The 25000-nt window shown below is 49.9% G+C and overlaps 1 protein-coding gene across 2 annotated transcripts in view; it reads left to right on the top strand.

The window, feature by feature from the left end:
- The first annotated feature begins 788 nt into the window (after positions 1 to 788).
- The window catches only part of nkain4 (sodium/potassium transporting ATPase interacting 4), a 33045-nt gene continuing 8833 nt past the window's right edge, over positions 789 to 25000 (top strand). The window contains exons 1-5 of one of the 2 annotated variants that reach the window (XM_029155605.3): positions 789 to 1633; positions 12336 to 12473; positions 13951 to 14031; positions 17603 to 17806; positions 23941 to 24001. In XM_029155605.3, coding sequence (XP_029011438.1) covers positions 1580 to 1633; positions 12336 to 12473; positions 13951 to 14031; positions 17603 to 17806; positions 23941 to 24001 — 538 coding nt within the window. In that variant the 5' untranslated portion in view covers positions 789 to 1579. The remainder of the gene's footprint in view (positions 1634 to 12335; positions 12474 to 13950; positions 14032 to 17602; positions 17807 to 23940; positions 24002 to 25000) is intronic. The other variant, XM_029155606.3, reaches the window with a different exon arrangement.

Here is a 25000-nt window from a genome sequence, read left to right as displayed (position 1 = left end):
TTCATAAGAAATGCAGGCAAGCGCTGGCTTCACTGTCACTGACGGCTTAATGAACACGCATGTTAGAAAAGCAAAATGAGAAGCTGCTCCACTGAACCTGGCGTTGTCGTTATGTTGAAGGCTTGTTTTCTGCACGTCGTCTCCAGAGGCTGATGAAGACGACGTGACAGCAGTTTAAGAGGTGGGACTGAACCATTACGCTGTTATCAACAACAAAGCGCACACTTACATTGTGATTAAACGTCGTGCTCTCCAGGATTTAAAATAGGCTCACGACAACATAAACTAGAAAATATCACAATCATAGCATGATTTAAAACACGTGCAGGTAGTTGTGTTACTTGAAAGTGGTCACGATGCTTCATTCAAAGATGATGAAAGTATTTCTTGCTAAAAATAAAAATAAAAATAATAATATGAAAACAGCCCAGTTTGTTTGCGCCCTCTCCAGTTTCCATAAATACCCCGAGGTTATTTTTGGCAAAGGGGGAGGAGCTCCTCCCGGGCCGGGCTGGACGCAGGGCGGCGTGGGGCGGCGTGGAGCGGCGTGGAGCGGCGCGGGAGACCGGCTAACGGGGCTTTAACGGAGCCGAGCGGAGGAGCGCGTGATGAAACGAGATGTGAAGTGTTCCCTCATCCAGGCCGCAGACGCGTGAAAGATTTATCAGCGACCTGCCTCCGTGCACTGTGAGGGAGGAGGAGGAGGAAGGGGGGGGGGGGGGGGGCAGAGCTGCTTCCAGACAGAAATGAAGATCCAGACAAAATGAGCACAATAGCAAGGATACAAATCAACATAAGCAGAATAATGAATTCAGCCGGTGCGGCGAATCAGTAAAAAAGCAAACAAACAGGAGAAGATCGTCTGCGGGTTCGGGTGATAGAAATTTGGCATCCATTTTGGGTAATGACCTGCTGCTGTAATGATGTGGGGCGCAGTGTTTTGTTTCGTGGCCGCCACTAGATGGCGCCAGATGTCCGTCAACGACAGCAGCCGATTTAAACTTCTCAACACGAGCGTCATGAAAGTCTATAAAATGTGTCGATGAAGAAACACACAAGCGAAAACACTCATGGGTGTCATGAGTTAATGTTTGGAACAGGCGTTCAAAGTGTAAATGTAATTGAAACTTTTCAATTCGCCTAATATGAACTGACGTCACCATGGTAATAAATTGGTTCCCTGTCTCTTAATTGTTTTGAACTAACAAGCACCGTCCACCGCCTCAGCGTCGGGCGGGAGACTACACCCCGCACCGTCCCACCGCCTCGCCGCCTCCCCCCCTCCCTCCCACTCTCCTCCCCCTCCTCCCCCTCCACCACCGGCTCGCAGCCATCCACCAGGCAGTCACCTCAAGTGCGACCGGACGGCGGAGCGACGGCAGACGCGCAGATCCACGGAGCCGCTTCACTGCTTCAACTAAGAGAGGAAGAGCAGAGGGAGCAGGAGACGGAGGACAGGAGGAAGAGAATGAGACTCCGGTGTCTGCGCCAGGACTGAGGGTGGTCGCTACGCTGAAGGATCCTCCGACCCGTTTCCAAGTCCTTTTCTCCCGACAGTCACGTTTTCAGCGCGGACACAATGGGCTGCTGCAGCGGGCGATGCACCCTCATCTTCATCTGCACTTTACAGCTGGTGAGTGGACGCCTCCTCTGTTCCATGGCAGTTTTCAAGAAATACTGTGGCTGATAAAAAATAGAAACTTGTCAGTAGCTCTGTCCGTATAATAATAATTAATACAGACATATCCGTGTACAACTCCCATAACCTGATCCTAAGACTTGATTTCTCTTATAATAACAGGATCTATAGTTGTTTTTCGCAGCCAAGTGTTTTATTAGTGTGATCCATGATGAGAGCTGCTGTTGTGACACTAAACATAAGTTGGTGCTGGTGTTGGAAAGTGAAGCACCAACAGCCTCAGGTGATGGACAGTCTGCTGTGTGGTGCTTCAGCAGATACAGGCAGTACTTTTTAATAACACGCATAATAATGGTGACATATAGAATACTTGCAGTCTATGGTCACGGTCATTGTCAGCATTATGAAGTTGTCACATGTTGTGTTTGTCTGCCAGTGCACCCATTCCTCCTCTGATCACAAAATGTGAGGATTTTCTGAAGCGCTGATCCAGAACCAGCATCAGATTCAGATCCGTCCACCGGTGAAGTGTGGACCGGGCCATTTTAACGGGCTCCGACTCTGCTCCCACTGACCCGCGGGTGACAGGGTGAGAAATGCAGTTCATGGCGGCGGTAAAAGCGGGTGTGCGCCCCATAAGCCACGGCTGGAACAGAACCATGTGAGGCAGCGCTCGGACGCGGTGATGATGTGAATGTGGAAATTCTCAAACAAGCGTGGACTGTGGGTTTTCGCGCTCACACATATAAGAGGCTGTTAATCTAGATTAGAAGTTCCCTGAGCCGCGCGCTGTTTCACAGGAAACGACCGAGCCACTTGTTTCTTCCCGTCATTTAAATGAATTCTCAGCGCCGCCGGCCTCAGTTTGCTGCTGCTACCTTTTCCCCACTTCATCCTCAGAATTAATAGAGCGCTGTGTATTTGCGCCTGACGCCTGTGTATTTTCCGGTTCGAGTTCTGAAAATTCATTAGCTCCTCGTGAGGAATGAGGAACGCGGGCGTGCGCGGGTTCGGTCACGGGGGTCCCGACACCGAGGACGCTCAGGGACACGCCTGGTTCTGCTCCCCACGCGTCGGACCTTTTACTCTCATTACAGAGAGGGCGCCTGACAATCTGCTAAGAGGTTTGTAAAGCTGTCGGCGCGTTGCCTAAAAAGTCCCCGAACGCCCCTGGAAACAGCTTTATTTTGCCCCGGCGCTATTTCTGGACGACCCGGCGCTTCCTGAGTGCAGGAGGCCACACTCACACACTTAATGAGTTTCACCTGTGAAGAGGCGCTGCATAAACCCTGCGTCACCTTCCAAAGGTCACGCGGCCGCGGGCGCGTGTTTACGTGTGCACACATGAATTTACATGTGAGTGTGTGCAGGGCTCAAACCCATGCATTGACAATGAGCCAGGTTATTCCCAGTCCATTAAAGGGTAAAAGTGCCATTAACCAAACAACCAGCCCTGCTCCTCACATGTAAAAATAGCCTGCGTGAACCGCTGCGTGCGCTAATTAGCCGAGCAGAGTGCTTTGATCAAACCTCTTTCGGCATCTCGGCCGTTCCCTAATTGAATTGTGGTTCGCTGTCCTCATCAACAGGCCGAGCGCTGGGACTGGTCTCTGTAGGACAGAAGGCAGAAGATAATGAGGCGGTATTGATCCAAACGCCTCTGGTCCCTCTCGCGCTGCAGCCTGAGCCTAAGACAGTGGGCCCGGATTGTTGTCAGAACCCGATCAGCCTCAGGACGGCGAGCGCCGGGAGAAGCCTGTCTGCGTCACCATTGGTTTGCTCCCGGAGACACAGTCCAGTCGCCTTTGTCTCGGCGGGTTTGGTCGCGTGAGGCGTTGACCCGAGGCTGAACCGGCACAGAGGCGCTCCGATCGCTCAGAACCGGACCCGCTCAGTCCGGTCCCGGTCCAACGGGCGACAGGGGGTGTGAATGTGAATGGAGCCGCTGGCGAGTGCGACTCAGCGGACGGTCGGTGATTGATGAAGGAGGCCTCTTCTTTAGTCACGGGGGCTGTTCTGAAAAGGGCAAACGGCGGACGCACACACACACACACACACACACACACGCACCCGCACACATAATCACAGCCAACAAGGTTAATGAGCTCCGAACGGAACGCTGACCCTGAAAATGGCTGCCCTTAACTGTGCTACTGTGCTGGCAACGCTGATGGATGCGAGCTCAAAGAGACACAAACGCACACACACACACACACACACACACACACGCATGCACACAAACACACAAACACGCACGCACACACACATGCACACACACCCACACACACACACACACAAACACAAACACACGCATGCACAAAAACACACAAACACACACACACGCACGCACAAACACGCACACACTGAATGAAATGAAAGGAACTTGAAGGGAAACGCGTCCGGATACGTATTTTTTATTTATTTTTTAAGTATATTTACCTCACACAGGCACCAGCGCATGTGAGTGTGCGACTGCCTGCTCTGCTCCTTGATGACATACTAACACGCTAACCTCCCGAGGAGACAACAGAGTTCAACCAAAGTGCTTCACAGAGTTGGAGCAGAGCGGCTCCTCCTGTTTAGCGTTATCTCTGAACGCACGACGTCGGCCGCCGCCGGAGTCACTGAGGCTTCATCCTGGTTTCTGCTTCATCCTGGTTTCTGCTTCATCCTGGTTTCATCCTTTCTTATTCCAGTAAGATTTACATTTCCTCCTGAATATTCATAAGACGGTGGGCGTCTATCAACGTACTCACCAGACCGCACGTGCACGCGTGCCGACACTTAGTGATATTAATGCAGCCGTAATTAAGAAGAATTACTGCAGCTGGGACAAATTGCACGGCAGTAAAACGGCGCATGGGTGTGAGAGCTGCCGAACTTCCAGATGCGAAGAAGACATCTGAAACCTGTAACTTCAGTAAAAGCTGCAGGCATGTGTTTAGGGGACGTGTGTGTGTGTGTGTGTGTGTGTGTGCGTGTGCAGTGTGATCACTGATAATGAAGTGTGTTTCCTCTGCGCTGCCATGTTAATGGAGGAGATAAGCCAGGAGCAATGGAGTGTGTGCTCGCAGCCTTTTATCTGTGTTTCCTTCTCTGCGTCTTCGCCTTTCTGGGCCTATTAAGTTTTCATAAAGCCTCTCTGGACAGTGATTCATATCACGGTGAGCAGAGACGCATCTTGTTTTTCCCACTGCTGTCTTTTCCTCTCACAGATAACTGTAGCTTCCTATTTGAATTAGCTGTGCAGAAACAGAATGCGGTGTCTGTGTGCGTTAAGCCGAGCGCTTTAACATTTAGCTTTGGTGGAATTTCCTATTTTTACTCTTCAGCTTTTTGTGATGATGTTTTCATTGTTCTGCCTTGTTCTGCTTGGTAATTTCCTTAAATATCATATAGGAACCGTCCTCCTAAAAACATGTGTCAGGCTAATTGTACAAACGTCCTGGTGTTTGAGGACGTCTGGCAGCAGAACTGACCATAACGCTCCCACTGACCTGTGATCAGTAAAGCTGCCCCAAACCACAGCCTCTCCTCAGGTTTTAGTAATGAATCAGTCAGTCGTGTCATGTTTGCTAAAGGCCTCAGCGCCTTAGAATCGAGGAAGGAACGACCTGGGACAGGAACGTTACTGAAACTGAGCCACACATTCAAATGAAGGAACCCGTGGATAAACTGGGAACCCGGTGGAGTCCTGGTTGATTCTGTGGGTTTGCTTGTTCTCACGCCTCAGGTCAGTCAGTGATTTTGAGTCGCCCACAGGTGTAAATTGTTGCCTCTGACCATAAAACAAGTCAAAACAGTTCCTCTGGAAGAACGACTTCCTCAGGGTGTAACGTAAGTCACATACTGTGTGTTGGGTGGAACGTGGGAGCAGCAGGGTGGGACTTTCCACAGCATGTGATCCTGGGCTGCAGCAGCTCTGGTCCCGACCCGCCGAACGCTGCCTCTGGGCCCGTCCTCCTTCTGCAGTGAGCTGCAGCTAGGTTCTGTGTCTGTGTGTGCGCGGACCCCCGCTGTGTGCGCCGATCGTGGTCTTGACCTGGTTTTGACTGTTTGCGTTGCTTTTCATCCACGGAGGAGCAGCACCGGACGGATCCAAGCCCACGGGTGTCTGTGCGTGTCTGCGTGTGTGCGGCAGGTCGTCTGGCAAGGTGACTGAATAATACATTCAGACTCAGCTCAGCTCGCGCGATGCAAGAGAGCTGGTTTTAAATGTGTGGAATAAATAATGTCCCACCCTTAATGTGCATCTTTGTTAAACCGCCAGCGTCTCACCTCCTGCTGGGATCCCAGGTTGGAATGTTTGAATTATTGATCACCACCTGATTTATCAGCTTGAGGGAGATGCAGGCAGAGATGAGGAGGGAGGCGGGGTGAGGCCCGGGGGAGGGGCGTTGGTTTGACCTCTCACTCTGGGCCAATTACGAGCGCGGCCCTGGAGGCCTCAGATCTTTATGTGTAGCCCACCCCGTTCATTCTCCCTCCGACTCCCCCCGCCTTCCTGTGCGCTGTTGCCACGGTAGCCTACATGCAATACAATAAGATGCAGACAAGCCTGGAGGAAATAAAATCCAAGCCGTCATAGGGAGATATGGGAATTTCTGATGCAAATGTGAGCGGAGCAGAGAGGAGGGCGTGCTGGTAGACAACCTCGGGGGCCGGGATCCGTGCTGTCACTCTAAACATAGGTCTGCGCGTATATATAGCACGCACGCTGGCCACAGACACGACCCACCCAGAACCTGCAGCACCGCAGCAGCCGGGCACACGCGAGCCCTGCGCTACTGGATCCGCTGCTTATTGGGCTCTTATCAAAGGTTACTGCTTAATCAGAGACACGAGCAGCCGGCCTTTTAATTGAGACGCCACCAAGACTTCCCTGTCGTGCCCTGACCTTCTGCAGCGCTTGGAACGACTCCCCCGGCTGCGTGCGCGGCGGCTTATAATAATATGTGTGTTCCTGGGAAAGCCATCTGCCTGGTGGGCTGTTTTTTACAACTGCTCGCCATTTTAATGTCTCCAGCGTCACACACCATTAATTATGTGGTTATAGTGAAAACCCTGGGCCGGCAGACGTGAGCGTGTGCACACATCCGTGCACAGGCTGCTCCGTGTGTTCCACATGAATGACACTCCAATATTAAGCTATAATGGAGATAAAACTGGAACTATTTGCAAGCCCATTCCTCTCGTCCATTCCAGCGGTTCCAGCGGTGTCATTTGTTATAGTGTGCCATTGAATAAATTGCTTTGGGAGCTCCACAGCTGGGATGACTATCTTGACAGATCACACTCAGCCGCGTGGCTGGAAAGCATATTCATCTCACTCAAATCCCCTCAGTGTTTGCGGCGTGCCGTCCTTGTTTTACAAGTGGGTGACGGCTTCTTGGATGCCGTTGCTGTTACTATGCGAGTGATCAGACGATTGTAGCGGGAATTGACAAAAAAAATAAAATTCTGTTTCTGATACTGTTGTGATGAAAAGAGCAACGTTACTGACTCAATTATAGAAAGCAGAGCTGGAGGGTACAAGCTGTTGGCAGCTGTTTGCTGTTCTCTGCTGTGTGTTCCTGATGAGAGCTTCCTCTGTCACAGATAAATTGACTACTTGTTAATTGGGGCTAAATCTAAACAGCCTGGTGTTAGATGTGCAACATGGTGAAGAGTTGAGGAACAGGATGGGCTGATATACAGTAAGCTGCTGTCACAAATCCTTCATTTGTGAGCCTTAATCTCTGCTTTTCTCAGTTCTCCTAAGAAAAAAGAGTGCATGAGAGTGTGTGTGTGTGTGTGTGTGTGTGTGTGTGTGTGTGTGTGTGTGTGTGTGTGTGTGTGTTTGTCTGTACCTGAGATACTTTGTTAACATGCATCTGCGTGTGAAGCCGTCTGCTGACTCATCAAACAGCAAACACGTCTGGAGTCTGAAGTCAAAGACGACACAGGCGACATTAATCCTTTAGGCCGGGGCTGAAATCTCAACATCCGCTGCTGCTGAATTCCTCTTGTGGTTGATGGTGCAGAGTCTGAATTAGTCTGTAAAAAGCCAAACGCTGCCACCTTCGCAGATAAACTTAAAAGAAATGATGGCTGAGGGCGAAGCGAAGCCAGAGCGATGAAGGGAGCTGTGGCGGAAGCGTGTTTGCTAATGGATGAATGTGGGCCGTGTTTTAGTGAAGCCTTCATCCTCACAGGAGGAGCTGGCATCCTGCAAACGCTGCCTGGTCCAGTGTGTGAGGTGAAATCACATCGTCCGACAGCGTCACCGGACGTCTCCTCTGATCTGAGCCTGAACTGCCTACAGAGAGGAGAGAGCCCAGGGCCCATCGGACTCACTGGCCCTGGGCTGCGCTCTCCGTCCTGAAGGTTTATAGAGATCGGCAGCAGAGACCAGCCACACAGGAGAAATGAAAGCCCTGAGTCCAGAGGGAGAATCTGTTCAAAGCGCTGCCTTTAAGAACGCTTTTTCACAGCCTCGGATTTGTGTGTTCCCAACAGTACTGAGAGATTAGCATGTTATTAGCACTAAGAGCGCTGGAGGTTTAGCATGCTCCATCTTAAATGTAAATCGCTTTGACTCAAACGAACTTTCAGGCGTCACTGTGCGAGTGTCACAGTTGAAGTCTGGTCCGAAACAAGCGGTGCTTAGCGACGTGCAGAGTCCAGTTCCACTGTGGGGTCCGTGTTTCATACGGAGAAGAAGAAAGTGGCTCGTGGAGGCACCCCGCCACTTAATCCCTGTCTCGGCTCCGCTCGACCAGGCACCACCAAGGGCCATCTATCTATTCAACTCTCCATGTACCCAACGAAAGCCCCCCCCCCATCACGCACAGCCTGAGATTGGCACCATTAGTTACACACAGACCAGGCAGACACCAGAGTATAATGACTTTACCCGGGCAAGAGGTGAAAAATTGGATTGAAGAAAGTTTTGAGAAATACTTCAGTGCCTGCTGGGAGTCGTAGAGCAAAGACAAGCCGGGCCAGAGCCAGGCACATCTGGTTCCAAGCTTAGGTTATCTGCTTTAAAGACTCCATCATTTCACTTCTCCCACCAGCAGAAACCGATCTGTGGCCATCGCCTCCATCGACACTAACGTGCAGAAAACAGTGTGATTATAACGGCGTTATTACATACATAACAAGCTCCTAATGATTGAAGTGAAGTGAGAGTTTCACCATTTCACCCAAACAGTGATTCTCTCCTCTTGTCTGTTTTATATTTGTATGTTGTTGGAGCTCAAAAGAACTAAAACCTGATAGTGAGAATTCTTTAATGTACAGCCTGGTTTTCACCCTCTCACCCGACTGTGGCTCAGAGGAAATCAAGCTGTGGTGTTTGTAAACTCTATGTAACAAGCGCCAAAACCTTACACTAAAGGGTGAGTGAGGACCCCCAGAGAGTGGACAAATGGAACCGAAACTGAGATATAATCAGGTTTATTGATAATAAAATGAGGTGAGCGAGAACCTGGAGAATCAGTGTCCAACGAAGCTGGACTCTGAGAACTCAAAAACGCAGGGTGAAAATGGACCTAAGGATAAGCTACCAGATAGAGCAGTGAGTAGGACACTACCTGCGTCAGCTACGCTAACCAAACGAACCCGAACAAGACGTGTAGAGGACGAGCTGGAGTGAAGAAGGACCCGGCAGCAGAGAGGACCCTGGGGAGAAGGTGCAGCTAGCGTTGGTGAGTAGAAGGCGGAGCGTGTGGTCGGAGCAGGGAGCTGTTGGACGAATCCAGGAAGAATAGATACCAGGCCCTGAGTCGGGTCTCCTCCAGTGCTGGAACTGATGTACCGCTGTAAAGAGAGAGGCCTGCTGGACAGCGCGTCCCTGAATCGCTGTACGCCGAAAGCCTAAACTCCAAAACTGTGGGAAAATCTCCCGAACAAAAAGCGTGTACGAAAATGAACAGGCAACAGGAATGAGCCCCGGGCTCCTAAGACTTGAATAGACGAAAAGCTTCAAAAACACATGAAACAGAGGCAGAACCAGCAAGGAAACTAGATCATATGAGGAAGAAGCCACGAGCTAGATTTAAAAAAAAAACTTATAGCATAACCTGGTCTGTGGCGATGAACAATGGCATAAAGACGCAATACTGCGTCATGAGGGCACTAATTAACCTGCTGATTACAGGAGCAGGTGAAATCAATTAAGCACAAAGCTCGCAGAAGACAGGAACACTGGAACCAGGAAGTGAGCCCTTCAGAATACAAAGTCCAAACAGGAAGTAAACATGCCGATCCTGACAGGTCCACGGTTGCACCAGCTCACGCTACGTAGAAAGAGAGACGCGATGCTGCCGAGTGTTTGAATCCGTAGGTGTGAATGCAGCGTAACTCCTCGTCAGAAAAGCTCAGCAGAGTCACTCCGATCCGCTTGCATTCCTTTAATTCATGGCTTACGTCCTTTCTTCTCCGTTACGATGTCGTGTGAATGGATTCAGAGGTTCTGGGACTTCCCTGTTCTCTGTTTGGACGTTGAGGAAACACAGATTACAGTGTGAGGCTGCGTCCACATGTGTGTTCTCTCTAGAGGTGAGAGGGGCTTGTTGCTTCCTGCTGATGAACCCACCCTCAAAATGCTTAGTGTTTATGGTGGAAGGAATGGTATGTGTGGGCAACGTGCTTCCCCACATGCACATGCACACGCACACGCCCAAAACCAAAATACACGCCGAGCGATGCCGTCGCCCCAGAGGGAGTCATTCGTGCTCGCTGGAGGTCAGTGGGAGGCTTTTACGGGCCGTTATGCAGTCAGCCTGCTATTCCTGGAAGAGCAGCGGTATCGTTTGATCAAATTCTGCCCCACTCTCCAGCAACCTGCTTCCTATGAATTGTGGGCTAATTGTGCCATATGGGTTTGTATGTGTGTGTGTGTGTGTGTGTGTGTGTGTGTGTGTGTGTGTGTCTGGGTGGGTTGATTGATTGTTGTCATTTTGGCAGATTATTGAGTTAGCATCGAACACGATACGCCTCCAGCAGCATCTCAGGAAAAGGAGCACACGCGTGGCTCACAGTGCACCTCATGCCTTTACACTTTTTAATTCAATGAGGGGCATAAATATTCTATGCTAAGAGTTAAAGGATGTGCACAGGATGCATGGATAAACAGGAGTGGGAATAACCATCGCACAAAAGCACATGAAGACAACAAAGTGATTCAGAGAAGCTGAATGTAAAATATTATAAGACCCTGAGACCTGTGACTTTTCCTGATTGGCATCATTTAGTGTTGACCAGGGACGGAGGTCAGACAGTCGTTCAGACACGTGTGGTCAGTTCTAAAGGCTCTGGCCTCTCGCTCTCCGACCATCGGGCTCTCGTGGCTGTGCCTCATTCTCGCTGACAAACTCCAGCATGAGTTTTATTAAGCTGCAGCCATGACCTAGAGCTGCCCACAAGACGTATGACTCTCCACTTTATTCATTTCCTTCATCCACTTCTGGGTCCAGGGTATAAGGAGGGTTTATTAGGAGGACGGCTCAGCTTTGAGCTTCTCTTCAGCCCTTCTTATATTTTCCCTGTGCCTCTCAGTACTTTCCCCCAGCCACTGTTATTTCATTGTTCCTTCTTCTGCCAGGATTTATCTTCAGATTTGTTGTCCTGTCTTTGATGTAAAACGTGGACATCTCACACTTCGTCCTCCTTCTTGGCCTCGACCTCCTCGGGAAAGAGCTCATTTTTAATTATCACTCAGCATTTGATCATGTCCCTCTCCTGCCTGTCACAATGTCTCATCAGCTTGCTGGTAACATTTCCATTACATTAGGTAGAGCAGCCATGACGGTGTACCGTGTGTGTGTGTGTGTGTGTGTGTGTGTGTGTGTGTGTGTGTGTACTCGTTGGTGCGTCCCATCACTGCAGCAGAGACGAGCTTCCTCCTTCCCTCATCCATCTTCAAGCGCTTGGCTGGAAATGACACATTGACACACAACTGAACACGTCGTTGCTCGACACCAGCGCACACACGTGCACGTGCAGGCACACGAATGCACAACTACACACTGGGAATGAAATTAGACTGGCAGTGGAATTCTAATCAAATGCTTTGCACCCCTCCCTGTACTTCCACCCAATGGCCATACTAATTGAGTTGATACAAACAGTCACAGCCTCAACTGCTCCAGTTGCTTTTGGTTTGTATTGGCTCTTTTTGGCACATTCCACACACAGAGCCACATAGTTGCATGGAGAACAAGGATCAGTCAGTATGTGAGATGATTTGGGTGTAGAAGAAGTCGGTGACATTCCTCTTCTCATTGTTTAAATCGCCTTGTGCACGTGCATGTACCCAGTCTGTGAGCACATGGTTTAATAAGCACCTAAGCTGCTGCAGTGCAGTCCTATTATTGAGGAATGCCTGCACCTCCTGTAAAGTTCCCAGAACATTCCCGTTCCAGGGAGCCATTGGCTGGAAGGCTGGAAACAGTGAAGCCGTCTTTAACTCAACAGGGGCCAAATTGATAAATTTGTCCTTATTTGTCTTATGAAACTTGTATTTATGGTCTCTTCCCCCACGTTCAGAGTCTAAACGCTCTAAACGGTCTGGAAACCACTAGAGAAGTGTTCATGTAGGTTCTGACCCTTCAGCCCTGTTTTATGCTCTTCATGTAATTCGTCACTGATGCTGCACCGACCCTTTGCATCCAGAACATGTGAGACTGAGTCCTGTCTCTGTTTCCTTTAGGTGCTGGCGTTGGAGCGGCAGGTCTTTGACTTCCTGGGTTACCAGTGGGCCCCCATCCTGGCCAACTTCTTCCACATCATCATCGTCATCCTTGGCCTCTTTGGCACCATTCAGTACCGGCCGCGCTACATTGTTGTGGTGAGTTCTTGAAGCTAAAGACCAGAAGTTCCTACAGTATGAAACTTGCCTGTCACATAATCCTCTTCCTCACAGCTTTGGTTAAGTGGTGTCACATCACTTTGCATTAGCCCCCTGCCTGCGCTTGTAACGTAGATTGGACATGTCGATGCCTTTCCCTGCTAATTGCTAACTGTGCAGCACTCTCTTGTGCATTGTTCAACGCCCTTAAATCACTCTAATCCCATGGTAATTAGGGCTAATTAAAGGGGGGTGGGGGGCTCAGGAGGCTAAGGAGCTCATCAGATTTATGCCTTTGCTTCAAGTTTCTGGACAGAGAAGGTCATTTGGAAAAACACGCCACTGCCTTTCTTAAAAAGCATTAGCACAAAGCCAAAAATGTGCTGTTATGCACTTTTTCTGCTCTCTGACGAGACATCTTTCATCTGAGGCAGTGAAAGCACATTTTGAGCAGCATTTGTGTAAGCACAGATGGCGGTGTTAATGACAGGAAAGAATCATGGGAGCGAGACAGACACAGCCAAAAGGAGAGTAAAGAGAGGAAGAGAGGGGAGATGGAAAAGGATGAGCGGGAGCCGAGGGAGATCAGGTGAAACAACACGGGAAGCTGGAATTCAAAGGAGGGGAAAGAGGGAAAGTGGAGCCATTGTCCGATGTTAAGTGGAAAAGTGAGGGGGGCGAGCCGAGCAGTTCATGATCCAACACGTATGTTTGTACAAAGGTGCTGCGCTCGCCGTCCTCTTCCTCTGACGCCTCTGACATTTTAAAAACATGACCCCTGGTGCGTCACACGAGTTGCTGTATCACTGTGTCTGTCGACGCTTGGCTGTCGAACTGCATCATTTTAGAAATTGATACGTTGCAAACTTCATTCAGCCTCAGCTGCTCATAAACCCCGCTTCACCCTCAGGCCCCAAACAAACCGGCTGAACTGACTGGCACCACGTTGGTCTGTTGGAAGCGAATGTGGGTCTGGATTCATGCTTCTGCTCTGTCAGCTCCCATTTTCATTAACGTGACGGCATTTGAACGCCTCGGCGTCATGTCTACGTGAAACCCTGGTGGCTTCGCTTTAATAATCTGTCCTGACCTGTCAACATTTAGAGCACATGGTACTAGTCCAGTACTGGTCACATTCAGGGCAAGCACCGGGCTCATTATCTAGAACTAGGCCCTAACGAGTGAAGAAGTGAGGTGAGAACACCAGAGGACACATGGGAGCTGTGGGACTATTTCTAATTAACAGTGAAGGAGACAAGCCCGGAGGAAATGAACAGTTGGACCTGTTGCTTTCCAGCAGATGTCTGAAGACCAGAAGGACGTCACTTGGTCATAGTGGTGAACCAATTATGTTGCATATGTCAGAAAGGGCTCCGATACACTAGAATATACGCGTTGAAGGACAAAGGCCACTGACTCACTGCTTTATTCCCTCTGGTTTCTATGGAATTAATCTGCCGGTGTCGCCTCCTTTCAGTACACAGTCTGGGCCGCCGTGTGGGTCGCCTGGAACATCTTCATCATCTGCTTCTACCTGGATGTAGGAGGCCTGTCCAAGGTAAGGCTTTCACTGCTGGGTTCGGCGGGGCTTCCGGAGTCAGGCTGCTTAGTGGGACTGTGATAAATGGTCTTTTCTTTCTAAGGTCATGATTGGAGGCTGGTGCGGGAGTGAAGCCTGATTTATATTCTTGTGCTGAAGAGCTTAGCTACCTACGCTGTGGGTTCCTTTGTACCACACTGGAAATGCAGACATAACTAATGAACACTTACAGCCAAAAAAGCCCTCTGTTAACTACTGTCAGCACGTAATGGTTAAACATAATAAACTAACTGCTGATTTGACCAGAGCCCAGTTTGTGGGCAGTCGTACCAGAAGACAACTGTGCTCGTTTTCTGTCTGAGAGATGGAAAACCTGTTTATCTACATATTCATAACTTTGTGAAGACTTCACTGTGTATTTGATCAACACCTGCCCAGCTACGGCACAGAATGAGTAGAAATGCCAGATTTCTCGTTGCGCTGCTTTAATTCTGACCTTGTGCCAATGATATTTGTATTACACTGAGAGGAGCTGCTCTAATGAGAACTGGTGGAAAATATAAAAGCATAATTGGGCATTTTACAACTTTATCAGCGCTGAGTACATATTTAGGCTATAATTAGACGATGCAGCAGGTGTTTTCTGACTGCGTGGAGCCTGGTGAGTAAATGCGCCACTTACTAGGAGCACAGGACAGTGATGTAGTGCGATCCCCCCTAAGCTGTAGGAATCTGCAGCATACACATCAGTAATAAATCAACAGAGCCGTGTAATTTGGGCTTAAAGGCTGTGTGTGTTTCTGCTGTGGGCGACACTCGCCTCCCTGTTGAGTTTCAAGTGCAGGCTTACAGCTTAAAAGACAAATAATGGGGAACAATCCTCGTCCCAAACCACTCCGCTCGCACACGCACAGCTTTAAGTCTTTGAGGGTCGTCTGTGGTTCCTCAGCACAGATGAGGTGTGTTTCTGCATCCACTCACTTTACACCAGCTAGTTTCCCCTCCATTTAACGCTCTTTCGATCAATTTTAAATTTAAATGATTTCAATTCATTTTTCAGTATTCTGCAGATCTTGCCTTTTTCATTTTATCCTTCTCGTCCCCTGCTCTTCTCCAGCTTTTCATAGTTACCTTGACCAGTTGCCTTCCTGACCAGCAGAATAATTAGTTCATGTGACACCAGCTCAGGCAGGCGAAGCAAATTTCAAAAGCACCTTCTCAAGCTCTGGTGATTTTTGTGACTGTACGATAGACCTTGAGTGTGTCAGTCCCTCACCGCATACATGTCAGCTGCGTGTGTGTGCGCGTGCGTGCATGCGCGTGTGTGTGTGTGTGTCTGTGTGTGTGTGTGTATGGGTGTGTGTGTGTGTGTGTGCGCGTGCGTGTGTGTGTGTGTGTGTGTGTGTGTGTGTGTGTGTGTGTGTGTGTGTGTGAGTGTGTGTGCGCGTGCGTGCGCGCGTGTGTGTGTGTGTGTGTGTGTGTGTGTGTGTGTGTGTGTGTGTGTGTGTGTGTGCGTGTGCGCATGTGCATGTGTGTGTGTGTGAGAATAATGAAGCTTGTAGGGGCCAGCTGCTCGGGGCTGAGACTGGGCATTAACCCAGCAGATGGAGGCAGCCTGGGCTCACAGCTCTGCATATGGTGGCCAGGAGGAAAGCTGGCTAATGGAGAACACAACCACTCCCCTCACACACAAGCCCAAGCAACCGGACACAAAGCATTTTATTCAGAACCAGGGGTCACTTCTTCTGACAGGACAGTACTGCATGTTCTGAGAAACCCCTCTGATTTGGGTAGAGTCCGATTCCAGGTTTCATACATAGATAATTGCTCCTTTTCAAACCTGACGCTGACTAAAAGCCAGCGGTCTCCAGCCACTGGAGTCATAATAGATTCACACATTCTAATAATGTATGTGCTTCAGATTCTCACACGCGTAGTCTGCGTTGGTGGACGAGTTACAAACACACAGTCAGCAGCTCCGACGCCGGCGTTGCAGGCGTTTGTCCTCATTAGCTGCATCCTGACTGGAAAGAAGCGCACCTTGTTTTTTCCTCCACCATCATTCTAATATAATAACACGAGCCCTAAATATTCAGTCTCAGCACTTTGTCAAAATTTTTCCAGCCAACTGTGCACAAACAGTGTGAACTTGTTTTAAATGTGCCACAGCATCACCTTCAGGCTTCACAAGTCACATTGTTCCAATGCATTAGCATTTCCTTTGTCCTTGCACTTGGACGTTATTCCAGTAATTATTAAGGCAAACGTATTAAACGCTGCGAGATGCGACTTGAAGACTCATCCACACATAGAAATCTGAATTTGTGGCCACACTCATTTCAGATCATGTTGTTCTCATCAACTTTATCTTCCAATTTATGGTGTAAACGTGTAAAACCAAAGTCTCGTCAGCGTTCGTCCGCCATCGTTCCTACACAAGACGTTGTGTAGAATCACAGCAGCTCTGCAGTTACCTGAGCGAGACCCCCTGGAGGCTCTGTGCAGATGGGTCGAGGTCACACAAGCTTTTCTGGCAACAGACGCAGAAAAACATGCCAGAAGAACTAAATGTGCTTTTCAAACATTACACGAGCTGCATTTTGCACATTTTCACACACACCCGTCAACATGGAAAAACGTGATTGTCGCAGTTGAGCAGCTTTCGTGCTCTCTCCCACCAACCCGACCACCACCAACACCGGCCACAGTCTCTCCAGCTCCCGAATCAATACGCAACAAGCGCGTGCTCACCTTTAAGAAGCCGAAGCCGCTCTGAGCCTCTCGTCAGCGCTGCAGGAGGCAGCGCGTCCAGTCCAGTGCTCAGATTCTCTCTCCAGTCTGATCACATGAGGCGGCTCTGGCGTCTCAGACAATAATAAGAAATGAAACTCTAATCATTTGATGGAGAGCTTTATGGAAGCCTCTGTCTCAGCTGATTCCAGTTACAGGCCTGACTCCAAATCTGTATTGACTCGGTCGCAGAAGCAGCGTAGACTAACCTTGATATGAGATTGATTTGTGCTCTGGGCTCCACGCGAGCATAACAATAACAGTCTGACAGTGAGACGCCCAAAGGCCTGTCGAGTGTCAGATGCTGATGAGCTGCAGTCGTGATCGTGGCTGCACCTCGGATCGCGATCGCAGCTTCAGTCATTAGAGCGGAGCCTTCACGCTGCTCCCTGTTGACCTTTACCTGCCCTCATCCTGGCTGCGCTTTTCTCCGCGCGACTCCTTTTAGAGGCCGCAGCCTCTCGCGCGTTACGTACGCGTCGTTCATGTCAAGCGCGTTGGCCGACGGCTCCTGGCTTCATTAATGATGCGTGTCCTGTCACCGGCGAGATGCCGAATCGCGGTATCGATTGGCGCGAGCAGGGGCTTATGTGCAAATCGAACATCACCCTCCACGAAAAGCGAGAAGTTGTGCAAATTACAGAAACAGGAAGTTTGGCGTCTGAGCCGTCGACTCCTGTCCGCTGTTTCTTTGTGTTCACATATACATCGTACCACATGCTCTCAGTCAGCCCCGTGTTGGCTCCTGCGTCCAGCTGCACCCGTTTCAGCCGATCTCATCCGTCTCTTCTCTCCTCAGGACAGCGACCTGCTCACGTTTAACATCTCCGCCCATCACTCGTGGTGGAGCGAACACGGGCCGGGCTGCGTGAGGAAGGAGATGCCCCAGGCGGCGCCGGGGGTCCGCGCCACGGAGAGCCACTCCTACATCACCGTCATGGGCTGCCTCATGGACTACCAGTACATCGAGGTCACGCACAGCAGCGCCCACATTCTTGTTGCTGTGAGTATTTGTGTCGACACGTCGTGAGCAGCGGGAGGGAGGATGTTCGGGCTCGGTTGCTCCTGAACCTGCCCCCCCTCCTCCCCTTCCTCCGCCACGGCCTCTGAGTGGAGCATTGATCTGGTGTTTTGTCTGGCTGATGCTCAGACCTGCCAGACTCAAACACTGGGAGGACTGTTGTTCTCTTCATGCAGCTCCTGCTTCCTGCCGGCGCTCGCGTACGACTGACTGAGCTCAGGGCCACTTGTAGCACAGCAGGCACTTGGCTTTAGACATGGACATTACACACATGTAATCCACTAGCACTCGCTTTCACACATAAACACACAGTCAGGACTATTTTTTGGGAGCGTAATCACTTCAATGGAGACAGGGAGAGAAGCTTCCTCGCTTCATCGCCGGCGTTCAGGTGCTCAGTGGTCGTCTGGATCCAGATTTAAGGCACCAGAGAGAGGAGCAGGGGAGCGTTGCACTCATCCCAGCACCCACGGACCAAGCCTATAAAACAGCTGCTCTCACTGGTTTCCTTTTTTTGTTGCTTCATATGGACATTCCAGTGAATGAAATGGCAACAGCATTCGATACAATATACAGCGTTGTGCAGACGTGAGCGTCATCTCTGTGGGAACTGCTCCCAGAGGAGCAGGGAGATTGGTGCTAAAGTCCCACAGACAGCGTCTGTCCGTGTGCATGTCTGAACACGCTCTCTGCTGCTCACACTTCACTTTTGTTCTGGCTTCTACTTTTTCCTCTCCGGCTGAAAGAGGCCGAGGGGAAGAGGGCGTTGGAGGAATAAAGGGCAGACGCGGGGTGTCCCCTTGTCTTTGCTACATGGCTTTCAAGGGCGCCGTGAGAGACCATTAAATATTTAGTTTGGGCTCCAAGGTGCATGTTTCATTAAGATGAAAAATGCGGATCCGTTGGCCGCTAATGGGGCTATTATTGTCACCTATCTGCTTTGAATCATGAGCTCGAAGGAGGCCAAGGAGTGGAGAAAGACGGCTGCTGCTTCAAGGCCACATTCAGACAAAAGAGTCTCTGCGGTCGAAATGCTGCTACGACGTTATCATTAATGAGTGATAGGAGCCGTCGCAGCACTGTTGAATGACGCTAGTTTTCCCGCTCCTGTCATAATAACGGATTATTTCTCTGTCAGCGGAGTCAGCACAATATCCACCCATGTTTTCTTCTCCCTGCGTGTGTCGTTTTTGGTTTGTGCTGCAGCTGAGTGTGAGAAAACATCCCCAGCGAGATAGAGGGTCCTTTGGAAGGAACGTACGAGAAACTGGTGCAAGATGTGACGCTCAGTTTACATCTGTAGATAGAACTCCTACACGCTAAGGGGTGCAGAGGAATACGTCACGGGGTTGTCAGATGTGCTTAGCTTAACACACACACACACACACACACACACACACACACACACACACACACACACACACACACACACACACACACACACACACACACACACACACACACACACACAGCATATCGTTTACTGAAGGTTATAGCTGCCACAGGCGATGCTCTCTTTTCTCAGTAAACCTGATTTGGGAGTGTAAAGTCTGCGTCATTCTCTCCTTCTTTTGCTCATTTCCTCTTTTTTCACACATACACTCACACACACACACACACACACACACACACACACACACACACATACACTCACACACATCTTCCTGCGTTTCTTCCCCACAGACCCCATTCAGACCCCATTGCAGCTTCTCTGCATCTTGTCACTTCCACCCTCTTGTTTTGAACGCCATGTTCTAGGGTCGGGTGTGAGATGAATAACGGCGCTGGGCTGATTAAAGGGGTCCCCTCGCATCAGGCCCAGCTTGGTCGGACCCCTGTAATTACCGCTCGGGGCTGTGGCTGCTTCAGGCCCCCTCTGTTTTGTGCTTGTGCAGGTTCACTTAGTGGAAGCAGTGACACCAGCGTTACGACCCCACCGCCCCTCATTCGTCCCAAAGGTCAGGGTGGATGCTTTGATAACAGCACATTCTCAGCCTCCCGTGCTTCTTGTCTATGTTAGTTTGGGAGGGATGGGGTCTCTATTGTTCAGTGTAACAATGGCCCACTTTATACATCTGCAGTATTTCATCACATGCATTGTAACTATACAGTAAGTAGTGGAGCGTCTGCTTTAAAGGATTAGGAAGATCCCAGGATTAAAGGACTTATGATGCAGGAGTGAGCAGTTATTAATTCTGCTACTTCTGCCAAAAACAAGGAGGAGAGAAAGGCCCCGAGACCAGAGGAGAGAGAGCTAGTCCTCAGCAAGCCACTGAACACGGTGTCAGGCTGCTCAGTGTATCTGGAAACGTGACTGCCGACCAGTCGACTTCAAAGGCCGCCTCTGCCAACAGCTTTAATTGTTAATCTGTTTTGCAGGGAAATGGATTTCCCCCAGATTCATTTTACTCTAATATTTGCACTTAAACTTCTGAGGAGAGGCAAAAAGTAAGAGGGCAGAGAAAAGATGCGGGAGGAGAAAGTCAAACAGCATTAAAGACGTTAAAGAGAATAATGTAGTGCTTCTGTAGTGAAGAGTTGGATTTCTATCCTTGTTGAGTCCATTTCATTTGTTCTTTTAACTTCAAGTTTGTCTTCTGTCCATTTCAGTTGTGGTTAGTTAAATCCACTTTACTTTATATGTGTACGGCCTTCATGGATTTTCTGCATGGATGTTACTGTACATGGAGCAGATGAAGCTCCACAGACTCCTAATAGGCCTGCGTGGCCGCATGAAGCCTGCTCAGATCTATGCATGTGCCGTTTGCAGAGGGCGCTGGTGGAAACAGAACAGGTGGAGGTGGTCTCTGCAGTCGCCATCTCCTCATGTCTCGTCATTAAACATGCAGCTGCCCACACACATCTAAGAAGCTTGTGTTTGAATGTCAGACACGGCGTCCTGTGTAATTAACCTACGAGGCTTCTGCACCGCCTCCCCCCTCCCCTCCCCTCCCGTCCCCCCGTCTCTCTCCCCTCTGTGATATATTTACCTCCAAAACTGGCTCATTCACTTAGTGAGTTTTTCTCCCACATTGAGTCGCAATCAATAGTGTGTTAATTAGCTTGTAGATCGACTCTGATAACACGTGCAGCGGCTGCACCTGCTCCTGTGAAGAGGAGCAGCAAATGTTTACGACAAAATAGTAATAAAAGCCTGTTTGATTCACCTCTTGTGTCTTCAGGTGCAACTCTAATCGTTAAGTCTGGCTCTTATTTAATGTGGGGGCCTAAACTGTGTGTGTGTGTGTGTGTGTGTGTGTGTGTGTGTGTGTGTGTGTGTGTGTGTGTGTGTGTGTGTGTGTGTGTGTGTGTGTGTGTGTGTGTTGTCAAAGGTAGGATGGGCCCATTCCATATGAACCTGACCTTCATTAGCTTATGCTAATACGTGTAGCCTTCTTTTGTGGCTCAGCAGCTGCCCTGCTTCTCACACACGCAGCCTTCAACTTCTTTTCAGTCTTCATTATCTGAGAGAAGGGAGCTGGATAATGCTGAGCCATCACAACTAACCTCCTTTAGTTTCCGCCTCAACATAGTAAATATTAAATGAAGAGCTGCTATTAAATGAGGGGGGTTCTGCTTCTGATGGACTCACACCTCCAGCGCTGAACTGGTTTTCTGCCCTCGTTTGTCCAGATCACGGTTCAGTTTCCAGCAACGTGCAGATGAAGCACAGGAGGAGGGAGTGCGGCAGGTGCTGCCACACTCATAAACACATAAATAATAAGAACCAGGTTTGGGAGTGGCTGAAAGCGTTCTGAAGGTGATTGATAGTTGGAGGAGTTTACTTTGTGGCGTGTCCTCACTGACCGACTGAGCTCAGGCCTCAGAGGACACGCAGGGGCTCCATGAGCTTAATTATTACAACATTAATTACTAAAACCAGCCCTGAACTGTGTGTGTGTGTGTGTGTGTGTGTGTGTGTGTGTGTGTGTGTGTGTGTGTGTGTGTGTGTGTGTGTGTGTGTGTGTGTGTGTGTGTGTGTGTGTGTGCGTGCGTGCGTGCGCGTGCGTGCGTCCATGAAAATTATTGTGGCCACTTAATATGCAAGGACAAATAAGTGGAATTGTCACTTGTTATTGAGGACACTGACCCACTTCAGCTGTGACAGCAGCGCCTCCAGCAAGAAGCCACCAAGCGTCCACGTCTCTGATCTCATCAGCTCCATGTAGAAGACAAAGTGGCTTAACATCAGCCCGTATCCAAGTATGAGGCCGACAGACGTCCTGATTCATTGTCAGTGACGTGGAATCGTCACCACACTTTAGGCTTCACTGATTATTATCATTATTTGATTTCAGGAAATGCGAATCCTGTTGTTTATTCACTGGAGCTATTTATAAGTGCGCGTTGAAGCTAAAAGTAGCTCTTGTGTCAGTCATGTTGTATCTGTTTGTTTCTGAGGCCCTAGATCTAAATGCGGCTTCATTGTTTCTGTCGTCATGGTTCTTTTTATCTTCTCTGTCTCTTCTTCTTCTTTGGTGAAAACATCTGTAGGCAGCGGTTCGTTCATCGCTTTTATTCGTCTCCTCTACTTGCTGACAAGCGCTAAAAGGAAGGCGTGTGCATGAAATGTAAAGGAGGCTGAGGAGGTGGAGCTCTGCTGTTACTGCCTCGGCTGTGGGTCCGAGTCAACCCCAGTGAGTGCTCAGGACCGAGCTGCTCCATCTGTGTTCAGGTTGCGGCTCCGCTGATTCACTGTATCTGAAAACGAGAGGAGCTCCACAGAGCAGCTCTTTAAGAAGCCCGTGTTGGTTCTGGTTGTAGCAGCACACGCCTCGGTCGGTACCTGCGGGTGCTGCTAGATGTGAATGGAGCTCTGTGTTTGACACATTAGCTAATTCACCTCAGTCTCACCGCCTCTGTAGCGGAGGAGGTGACACCAGCAATTAGGTCCAAGAGCGGGGGGGGGGGGGGGGGTTATCAAGCCCACCCAGAGACAGGCCCCGTTTCCACCAGTCACCACCTGCATTTCCTTCATTAATAAAACATTTTACTCGTCATCTGAATAAACTCTGCATGCATTTACTCCCGACAATGGGGTGAAACAGGAAGCAACTCTGCGAAGGCCTTCGCGTCCGCGTTCCTACGTGTGCGTCCACAGGCCAAAACCTGAACAAACCTGGGCCGCACGGCTTGAACAAACCTTATATGAACATCGGCGTCACGCCCTCGGGCTCCGTTCTCATGGAGCCAGTGTGTGAGGAGGGCAGTGTGCCCGCCGCAGCTTTAATTGGCATGGCGGCGTGCCAGCGCCGGATGGAAGGATGGATGGTGTGAGACGCCTCTCTCTCTCTCTCTCTCTCTCTCTCTCTCTCTCTCTCTCTCTCTCTCTCTCTCTCTCTCTCTCTCGCTGTCTCTCTCTCTCTCTCGCTGTCTCTCTCTCTCACTGTCTCTCTCTCTCGCTCTCTCTCTCGCTCTCTCTCTCTCTCGCTGTCTCTCTCTCTCTTGCTGTCTCTCTCTCTCACTGTCTCTCTCTCTCTCTCTCTCTCTCTCTCTCTCTCTCTCTCTCTCTCGCTCTCTCTCTCTCTCGCTGTCTCTCTCTCTCTCTCTCTGTCTCTCTCTCTCTCCGTGTCTCTCGCTCTCCGTGTCTCTCTCTCGCTCTCTCTCTTTCTCCCTGTCTCTCTTTCTCCCTGTCTCTCTCTCCCTGTCTCCCTCATGCCGTGAGGCGACGGCGGCCATCTGCCGCTTCCGCGTCTCTCTGAGCCGTGTGTTTGCCCACACGCGTGTCGCAGCGTCCCCAGCTCACTGCGGTGCCTGAAACACAGCACGGCTGTAAACACAGCACCGCGGTTCCGTCACCTGCTGAGTGGATGAGGTGAACGTTTATCCAGCAGATATGTGTCTGTATTCACTCTCCTGTTAATAATATGCAAATACCTGCTTCTTTGTTTTCTGATGTCAAACCACTGTTTGATAATTGTGCTTTAGGCAGATTGTGGATTTGCCTAAAACAGATGCTTGCTGTTACTAGATGGTAGAATTGCGGTCCCAACTGAAAACAGGGCGCTACACACAGCTCGGCCTTCCCAGATGTTCACTTGTTTGTCCATTAAAGCCACGCAGCTGTTTTTGTAGCTCTGTGGAGTCTAACCTCTCGTCTCCTCATGTGTCCACAGCTCCTGGGCTTCGTTTACGCCTGCTACGTTGTTAGCGCTATCACCGAGGAGGAGGACAGCTGTGAGTTCCCTGACCTCACACTCTCACACACACACACACACACACACACACACACACACACACACACACACACACACACACACACACACACACACACACACACACACACTCACACACACACACACACACACACACACACACACACACACACACACACACACACACACACACACACACACTGAAACACTGAATGAATCACACTCGTGCCCACTCACACAGATGAGCTGGAAAACACCCAGGTCGGGAGTGGACGGCCTCATCTTTCGTCATCACACTCTCTTCGCATCCCGCTCCACACTGTGGCCAGTGCAGCTCTCCCCCTTCTCTCCCTTGTCTCCTCCCCCACACCAGCTGGGCCCTCTCCAGCCTTCCTAAACCAAAGGAGCCATGTGTTCCCTCTCCACACCTCATTCAGCCCATTCTTTTCCCTTTCTTTCACACTTTTCTCATCTCGTCTCCTCGTCTCTGCTCCTCGTGTCCATCGTGGTCCTCACCTCGTTTGATCCACGCTGCCTTTCACCTTCTTCCTGGTTCCTCCCCCCTTTCTCCTCCAGCAGCCGGGTTGCTAGTCAGACATGCACATGCTTCCTCTACGGCTGTTGAACGGAGCATTAAATATTTAACGTGTAGACGAACTCGCTGAACACAGCTTGACGTGCAGAAGGTGGGCAGTAGGGCAGAGGATCCCAACGCTGGGGCCTTGAAATGCCACAGGGAAACCAGAGTAGATAATAAATGGCCCAGCTACCGTGACCTCAGGTCAGAGGTCACAGAGGTAAACCCATCAAAGGACAGCAGCCTTTTGATGTAAATGTCAGTGGGAGTCATAAATATCTGATTAACCTTGCAGTAACGGCACACAGAGGCGTGAGAGGCGTTACAAATGTTTTAACCAGTGCTTTAAAGGCAAATGTGAGAAGGTGCCTGAGAGACAGTCGGACCTGTAGCGGCTGAGTGGAAACCCTCTCATCGCTGAGGATTAGCCAGGATTAGTTTCCC

This window comes from Betta splendens, chromosome 7 (genome assembly GCF_900634795.4).
Source record: "Betta splendens chromosome 7, fBetSpl5.4, whole genome shotgun sequence".
Taxonomy (NCBI): domain Eukaryota; kingdom Metazoa; phylum Chordata; class Actinopteri; order Anabantiformes; family Osphronemidae; genus Betta; species Betta splendens.
This window is presented reverse-complemented; position numbering and strand designations above follow the sequence as displayed.